This window comes from Gadus chalcogrammus, chromosome 21, assembly GCF_026213295.1.
Source record: "Gadus chalcogrammus isolate NIFS_2021 chromosome 21, NIFS_Gcha_1.0, whole genome shotgun sequence".
In the NCBI taxonomy this organism is placed as follows: domain Eukaryota; kingdom Metazoa; phylum Chordata; class Actinopteri; order Gadiformes; family Gadidae; genus Gadus; species Gadus chalcogrammus.
The window spans coordinates 17,098,997-17,107,902 of record NC_079432.1 but is presented as its reverse complement, the minus strand read 5'-3'; the positions used below and the strand labels follow the sequence as shown (position 1 = coordinate 17,107,902).

At 42.2% G+C, this 8,906-nt stretch overlaps 1 protein-coding gene across 1 annotated transcript; it reads right to left on the bottom strand.

The window, feature by feature from the left end:
• Nucleotides 1-3,559: 3,559 nt before the first annotated feature.
• Nucleotides 3,560-8,173, bottom strand: LOC130374812 (uncharacterized). The gene is made up of 21 exons (XM_056581772.1): nt 8,063-8,173; nt 7,910-7,983; nt 7,729-7,824; nt 7,521-7,645; nt 7,296-7,439; nt 7,128-7,223; nt 6,886-7,050; nt 6,706-6,802; nt 6,387-6,604; nt 6,153-6,309; nt 5,868-6,073; nt 5,674-5,791; nt 5,379-5,578; nt 5,182-5,296; nt 4,928-5,097; nt 4,763-4,851; nt 4,539-4,669; nt 4,268-4,457; nt 4,044-4,185; nt 3,852-3,966; nt 3,560-3,756 (listed from the first exon to the last, which is right to left on the bottom strand). Exons 1-21 carry the CDS (start codon nt 8,080-8,082, stop codon nt 3,686-3,688), a joined length of 2,739 nt encoding a protein of 912 aa, XP_056437747.1. The 5' UTR covers nt 8,083-8,173; the 3' UTR covers nt 3,560-3,685.
• Between the last annotated feature and the right edge of the window lie 733 nt (nt 8,174-8,906).

The window sequence follows — 8,906 nt, the reverse complement described above, 5'->3', positions numbered from 1 at the left end:
ATCATACATTTATGTATCTGCTCAAGTGCGTCACTTGTGTACGGAATTAAAGGGAAATGGATTCAGAGATCGAGACGGTATGCTGTCGCTATTCCCCGCAGGAGGGTTGTCATAGGGCCTAAAAAACAAAAACAAAAACAAAAAAAATATTTTATGAGCTTTAAAAAAATAATAATAATAATAATGCAAACTATAATTACGTTTTTGTACAGCATCTCTTCATTCTGTACAAGGATGAGCGAATTTTCTCGTTTTTAAATGAAAACAATCTACCTATCATTCGCTGCCGCTGGAAAAAATCAAATAAAAAAATTAAATAAATTCACTACCTACCCATGACCTCAACTGACAACCAACAGGAACCAAACTTTTTTTTTTTTATAGGCCTAGGCAGATGCTGTGTCTGGAAGATTAGGGACACATTTAAGTTTACGTGTAAATGCCTGCAAATAAACATTGTAAATAAAGATAATTGTATATTCACAGAAGATGTTTGCACTACCTTTCTTTCATTTGTTCAATAATACACACTTAGGTTAGAAAAATATTTATTTTGGATATTAAAAGAAATGCAAGTGACAGTTCTTCGGCTATTGTGTAACATCATCTTGAGGGTTCTCCGGATTTCCTCGTGACGTTGGGGGGAGCTGTAGGGGGAGCTCATTGCGAGCGCAAACCAAGAAAACAGCGAAGAAGTTGTTACCGACGAATATGTGCTAACTAGCAGCTCTCGTGCAGGGTACTGCATTATATGGCCAGCCGGACATGTCACATGATATAGGCTACACACTCTTAGAAAAATCGGAGGCATTCGAATATCGGTCTAGTGATCTAAATAAACAAGAACCTGGATTCGGTGTTTTAGCCTGTATCTGCGGGACGAGACAGACGAACAGCAAAACAACCATGAAAACAAACTGTTTGGTAGCGAGTAGCCAACACCCCAGCAAGCAAGCAAGCTAGAAACATACAGGGCTCACAACAAAACGGTCAAGCAAACACATTTTTACAGAGACTATCAACATCAAGAAACCACAATACAAAGAGGACAAGGTTCACCCAAGGGTACTTACAATTTCAAGAGCAACACAGCCATGGCAAGTCGGCATAGGATTTGCCGTCTTCTTTTTCTTTCAGTTCACGCTATTCCTGAGAAACTCGCCCAACGTTTACTCGTGTCTGGCCTCACTGTCAGTCTCCCTTTTTTCTCTCCGACATTGGGCTTCACTGTCTCTTTTTAGTCGGCTGATCCATGATGAATGTAACAATCCTTTCGCTACTTGTGTTTGTGGGTCTGTAGTGCCGTAAAGCAATTCGAGACCCGAGACTCCCGCGAGAGTGGGCGGCGGGTCCCCGGCAGAAACTTGCATATTCCCTTTTTTCCGCCAAGATGCGCTAGGGGGAGTCGAAACAAACAGCGACCAATCGACCCATAAAGTGTTATAGAACCATCACAATGACTCTTAACCTGTTATGTTAAGGTAAATTCAGCCAAAAAAGTTGCATAGTTCCCCTTTAAAAGAAAAGGGATTAAAGGGCCCTTCTGGTAACGATAGACCATAGGGGGTCCTAGTAAAGATAATCCATAACTAGGAGCAGTGGGCCAAGTACTGGGTACATCCAAGCACACAAATAATCCAAAAATTATGTCATTCATATATTAATGACAACCAACACGAGGATTTGTGACTAACCATGAATTGTCTTCAAGTTGGATGGATGGATTGATTCTTTCTGTGATCGCCCAAATTCTCCGGTAGTTCTTCTCGTCAATTAATTAACAGGGGAACGTCAGGGGCCAATCAGATTTCAGCAGGGGCCAGGGCCCCTGTAGCCCCGCACCTAGAACCGCCAGTGGCTAGGAGGGCCCTCCTGGTAAGAATAGACAGTAGCTAGAACAGCCCCTTCAGGTAAGGATGAAACGTAGCTAGGACGGCCTTCTACTAAAGATAGACCAGACGGTAGGGCACTCATGGTAGAATTAAACCATAGATAATAGGGCCCTCCTGGTTAAGATAGACAGCAGCTAGGAGCGCCTTCCTGGTTAAGATAGACAGTAGTTAGAAGAGACCTCCGGGTTAAGTATACAGTAGCTAGGAAGGCCCTCATAGTAAGGATAGACAGTAGCTAGGAGGGACATCCTGGTTAAGATAGACGTAGCTATAGGGGTCTCCTGCTCAACACCTTGCCCTGGTAAACACTTGGCCCAGAAAACATACTCAATGTGATGAATTCAGACATGTGATGAAGACAGGTGTGTAGACTGGTGAGCAAGAGAACTGAACAGATGGTCCACAGTCCCTCCGATACATAATGTAGAAAGAATGATATCTACTGTCTGCAAACAAGCCCTTAAGCAATTTTTTCCTAAATCACCATAGTTTCAAATTTTCATTAACATTCATAATTTTGTGAATATTTTCTTTATTTCAAGTAATTCCTAAATAATACAACTGGAATAATTGTCAAGGTCTGGTGTTTGTTAGAAAGCCCCACACAAACTGAACCATAAGTCAAGTGACTACAAACATCACAATCAGTGGGAAGCAGAAAAATGCAGGGGTTTGATAGTCCACCCACTTATAGGGAATTTGAGCTGGGATTAGACCATCTAACTTTTAAGAATTGAAAGTGTTGTCCTCAGTCAGAAATGGTAAAACAAAATGCAAAAAATATATTAGGGCAAGAGAAATGGTGAAATCATTGTCCACAACGCAGTGAGGAACACGCATGTGTTAACCTTTTATTGAATATGATTACCTTTATTTCATGAACTGGTTGGGTAGGTTGTGATGGTATGGAGAACCGACTAGTAAACTGCTTCCACCCTCAACCACTAGAAAGTGTTCCTGTGACACTTGGGTCATTTTGACTGATGGTTCAGGTTGATGTGTGGAACACAGTTAGCTGAATTTGGCAAATTTCTTGCAGTATCTGCTTCTCCAGGATCAGGAAGATTCCACAATGGATGTACATAGAGCAAAAGGTAGATGGCACCACCTAGTGAAAGCATGCGTCATACAAGATGAATTTGGATAGTAAAATCCTTTAGGATATATAATCATTCAAGATCCACTGAGGTAAGAAGTTTAACGTTTTGTTTTTAGTGCCCGTATACTGTACTAATACTGCATAGTAAAATCCAATTAAACTATTTCGTTGTAAAGAACAGGAGTACCATGTATTCCAAGTGCATTTCAGTAGAATAACCTGCCCAAATCTTATTCTGGATCTCTTGCACATTTGACAATGGGGACATTGAAATTCCAAGTGATGAAGACTCACGGCGAGTACATACAATTTGCCTCTGCATCTTCAACCACATTGCTAGTCATCATGCATGAGATGATCATAATCCAGGAGGGCAATGGAGAGGTAGCAGTCTTCAAAGTAAAGACGCCCTGCACCGCTACTTCGAGCATTAAGGTGTACATTTATTATCTCAAGCTTAATAACCCACATAAGCTCAGCCAGCCTGAGAGATGAAAATCCATTCAGGGACAAGGTTGGTGAGGAAATAGTGTAGTTAGGCTGAAGTGCCCAGAAACGTCACAAATGTGACAACAATCACTCAGTACAGGGTTTACAGTTATTTTATTGAAAGTATTGCATTGTTTACAAATACCTCCACTATGACAAGCTCCATGAAGGTAAAAAAAAAAACAGAAATATAATGAAGACGCTTTTATTTTAGGAAGTTGATCCGCACCGGTCCAGAGGAGATTTGCCATTTGTGTGAAGTAGTACTTCTTTGCACTGCAACCAAAGGGAGGGAGTAAGAGGTATTTAAAATCATATAAAAAAGGGCTGCAATAAAGGATGCACGTTTACATCAAGGAGGTTGTTCATACCCCTTTGTCCTTTTGCAGCGACTGGTTGTCTGACACCCGTTGAACCGCGGCACTGGCTGCAGACTCCGTTGCCAGCATTCAAGTCACAGATTACAGCATCACAGTGGACATAAATCTGTTGACAATACTGGTGTTACACAAGTTACCTTTAGAGAGAATATGGTGTGATCTGCTAGCTCACATATAGCCTACCTCATCTTGCAAGACTTCCTTATCCTTCACAAAGGAGAAAACCTTGACGGAAAAGCGTTTGAAGAGCGACGGAACCACAACCCTCTGGTCACTCACAACCGGGTGGAAGACGGTGATGTAGCGGTCTTCCAGGTTCTCGCAGCTAAACAGGAAGCGTACACAACAGAGTCACCTTCGGGCTTACAGTGACACGTGCTGCTCTCACACTACAAATTAAACATTACCCGTCTACTATAATGTCCCAACGAGGCAGAGAGGTCCTCTCCTCCTGTAGTGTGGCCCAGCAGTTGTCCAAGATGAGCTCCAACTGGGGATTAGCCGAATGCAGCAGTGCCACCTCAAAATAAGCCGGTTGCCTCAAGTACTTCTGCACAGGATAATCTTGTGCTTGATAGAACAGCTCATATGATTCGTCTGGGTGAAGATAAAAAAGGGGTTAGCCAAAAGTTAACAGTAGTTACAATAGCTCTTAAATGTTGCTGCAATACGACTTACCCAGGGCTAGTCTCATCTCAACCATCAGCTGTCCTGTACCAATTTCTGCTGATGGAATATTGACTAATGGTTTATTATCAAACTCCAGTGTTGCCATGTCATTGACCAAGTAGTAACAAGATACAGTGTGCCTGCAGAAGAGCAAGGAAGCAATTATAAAGGTTAGGCATGCTTCCTATAACCTTGTGGTTAGGGAACTTTATGGCTTGTCGTAAACGACCCACCTGAAGTCTGGCTCAACTGGTGACGTGTAGGCCTTCGCTGAATAATCCAGGGAGATATCATTCTCATACAGCAAGTAGTTTCCAAAGAACTAGATCGAAAAAGCTTGTTACTCAATAGCATTACAACATTTAACATCAATGCTGTCAAGAGTTCAATCTACTTACCACCCTACTAGTCCCACAGGCATTTACATTAAAAGAGAAGTGTGCAAACCGGTCATCACTGAAATATGGTTTGCACGACTTGTCTCTGAGGGTGAGCTGATGTGGAACAAGATTGGGGACAGATTCCAACTTCACACTGAGGGCAGTCATGGTCCCATTTGAGTAACATTCTGAGAATACAAATAAAACCAAATATCACCTGGGTGTCAACCTGACAAACACTAAACAATGACACAATGTGGCAGACATATTACTTGTTGTGGTCAAAGGAAAGTTGCAGGCCAGGGATAATTCACTGAGGCTCCAGTTGTTGATAGGCTCCCACAGTAGCACGTCAAGCCTCGCTTTGACCGAAGCCGTATCGAACAACTGGAAGACAAATGAAAGCTTGATGCAGATGTATTTAGTGTATTGATAGTGAGCAATCTTGCTTCACAGCACTTGAACTTACCTCAAAAGCTACATCCAGGGAAGTGTACGGCAAGGAAAGGCTGAGGTGTGTTCCATTTTCAGTTTGACCATAGAATCTACCGAGCTCAGGAGTAAGCATCTGTGTACCTAGCATCGTCTCAAAGTTGCGTCCCTGACTCCCATATTTCACAGTTATGAAGAAGGTAGCGTCGTCGCATGTGCCAAATACACTGGGAAGAACTAGAGAGAAATCATTGTCACCCAAACAGCATTGCAATAACAAGGAGTGCTTCAAATTGAGAGCACAGGTCTAGTTTTTTATTTTATCAGCTTACCAACATCGTTCAGTGATGCATCCACCGCAAGAGTGTAGGAAAACGGTGTCTCTTCCGGCATGACCATAAACCCGTAGGTCAGTGGCAGGAAGTAGGCAGTAAGCAAGGGCTCTGGATTCTGAAGAAATAAGAGATTAGTTAAGACAGCAGCCTGGATGAATTTAGAATCTTTCAAAGTCTTCAAGCCACCTTACATGTTTTAAAACAACGTCGTCAGAGAAGGGCACTTGCAGCAAATAAACCTTTGAGCCATTGGAGTACTTTTGTTCTTGAAGGAACCCTTTGGCATTGCACTCCGCAGCAGACAGAACCCCAGTTGAGAAGGTGATGTTCACCAAGTTCACATCATGCAGCAGAGTGCCAAACTTAACCTTAAACACCCCTTCCTCTGGGATAGTTTCTAGATAGAAGGGATCAGGCGTGTGTAAGACATACAATTATGGTTCTAGTATTTAATTTTTAATCTTTTGTAGACTTACCATCAGCAATATCTGGATACCAGGGCATCAAAGGGGTTGTGATTGGGAAGAGAACCTTATATCTTGTATCAGACTGAGTATCCTTTGCAATCCACAGCAACTCAAGCATGGGTTCCACAGTGTAGGAGAGATGGTACTGGTAATCTGGGGCATGGCTCTGAAATAATTCATGCCGTTTTAATTAAAGCACCACTGACCCGCTATGATTCATTTCTTATTAGAGTCGAGTCAAACCTTGAAGTAACCATCAGGAGAGCCAATCGGAAGCTCAATGACTAGGTGATATTCTGTTGTAGACAGCGTGTAGCCCCTGGAAGCCATCTGAGCTTTATCCAACCTTTTTCCATTAATGCCCATGTGCATTTCCAGTATTTTCACTCTGCCAGTCAACAGGGGTATAATGTAGCGTGGAATGTTCCATGAGATAGTGCCATCATTAACCGTCACACCACCTGTTAGACAGAACAACGTGAACTCATTAGTGGGGCCTTTTAGTGCTTTCCACAATCCAGATGAGGGTAGTAACATGTTCCACCACTGACGGGAGACTCACCAGTAGGGCAAGCAACCATTAAATCCACAATTCTCAGACCCTGTGGCGTGGTGAAGTAAGTGCCCACTTTGACAACCTCCATCGGGACACCAGCCACCTGAAAGTTACAAGAGGAGGATTTAAGAAAAAAAGAATCTGGCTTCAGCAAAATCTTGTGACGAGTATCCAATCAAGGCCTACATCTTCTGAGTAGGTCTGTGCTGTGTTGTATGGGCTTCGCACAACCAGTCGATTAGGGCTAGTCATAGCGCCATAGCCAGCCTCGTGAACCTCGTCCAGCATCATCACAGTTGGCTCAGGGGTGTAAAAGGTCATCTTCCAGATACCATATGCCGTGTCATTGACCTGAGGACAAGACATTATTAGGTAGATCCTATGAAAGCATTGTCAAACTAAAATAATAATATTGAACTTTAACATACATTTAGCATTGCGTTGTTGGTCAAGTCATCCTTTATGTTCCCAGCATGTCCTTTGGTGTGAGGGCTTGAGTCTCTCTGCCCCAGGTCTTTTGAGATCTAATCAAGTCGATTAATATAAGGTTGCCAATTCAAAAACAGAAACAGTTGTTCACATAACAAGGGACCTACTTCCATGTAGTTTCTGTCACAAACGATCTCCTGGGAGGCCCAGGCAGAGTAGCTGCATGTTTTGGTCACGTCACGAGTAACCACATCCGATGTCCCGTCACTATACATTTTGAGTCTTAATCCAATATTAAAAAATTGATCATCCTAGGGATAAATAAAACACTTTTAGAGTTTGTCATTGTAACCCACAGTGTGGCATTTCAACTCAAGTTTATGCGGACATACTGTGTTGTCAACATAGCAGCCCATCAAGGATGTATAGATTCTGGTGTTGCCCCATGGGTCAGATTCCATGCTATATCCACATTTAGCAGCCAAGCCTGGCGTCAGTAAAATATGTTCAGAGCCATCTAGCAGAATAAGAATTCAGTAGAAATTAGTTCATTTAAATGAGACAACCAATAATAAATCAATAATTCTCTAGACATCTTACTCGTAGCTTCAATTTCAAGTTGGTTCCCCACAGCCAAAACTTCGTCCAAAGTCAGCGTCATGTGGCTGCCCGCACAGTCTGACTTTATATCAGCATCTAGTGAACCCAAGAGTAGTCTACATTAGCTCCAATCCATAGACTAACATGCCAAGAAAATATATGGAGCAAGAAATTGTTATACTTGGCTGATTGTTCGTTTTCCGATGTGGGTTTGCTTGACCTGCGACGACTACTGCCATCAAAATCCATAAAACGCTGAGGACACATCAAGTACTCAAAATGTATCCCAACATTAATACATTAACCACAAATAATAGTCTAAATAAATACTTACAAACTCAAGTGTATCGTCATAATGGCAAACAAAATGCAAGCCTACACAACCCCAAGTAGTTCAAGGCTGTTGACGCAAACACAGGTGATGAGAATCCGTCTCAGACAGCTGTTTTAACATGCAGTCATCAGCACGTGGCTACGCGCTGCGCATGCTTAACAACTGATCAATTAAGTCCAATCCGGCAGCAAGCTGGCACTAGTTTGTATAAAAACACCCTTCATTATTATCCCGCACAATAGCCAATCAAAATCCATAGCCGTAAAGGGCGGGCAAGCAATGCAAGCCTATTGTAATAGGCGTATGGCCAATTGTATTGCAAAGATAGGCTGTTTCCCAATGTCAAGGAAGCATGCTCAACGGCCGCCCTTTTATGGACGCTACGTCATAGAACGCCGACAAGCACTGTTCCAATGTTGAGGATAAAGCCCAGTTCAGACCAAAGATTAAGGCCGTTGGGGTATTTACTTTCAAAATAAAAGCCAACCAAAATCTCCAATATGAGACATATTACATATGATTTTGGATTCAATTTAAAAGAAAATGCCCTGTTATTTCAGGCTCATTTCACTTCAGAGCTATAGTTCACAACCCCATGGGGTCACACAAGAAGTTTCAGAACATTCTAATGTGGAGTTTCAAAATAAAAGCCAACCAAAGTTTCCAATATGAGACATATTACATATGATTTTGGATTCAATTTAAAAGAAAATGCCCTGTTATTTCAGGCTCATTTCACATCAGGGTTATAGTTCAAGACCCCATGGGGTCACACAAGAAGTCTCAAAACATTCTGATGTGGAGTTTCAAAATAAAAGCCAACCAAAGTTTCCAATATGAGACA

Excerpts from the sequence above, each read along its gene's own strand:
- LOC130374812 (XM_056581772.1), bottom strand. The coding sequence starts at position 8,082 with ATGACGATACACTTGAGTTT. Across the intron at positions 7,051-7,127 it reads CCAACAACGCAATGCTAAAT|GTCAATGACACGGCATATGG; the intron begins GTATGTTAAAGT and ends TCTTGTCCTCAG. Across the intron at positions 5,297-5,378 it reads CCCTGGATGTAGCTTTTGAG|TTGTTCGATACGGCTTCGGT; the intron begins GTAAGTTCAAGT and ends TTTGTCTTCCAG.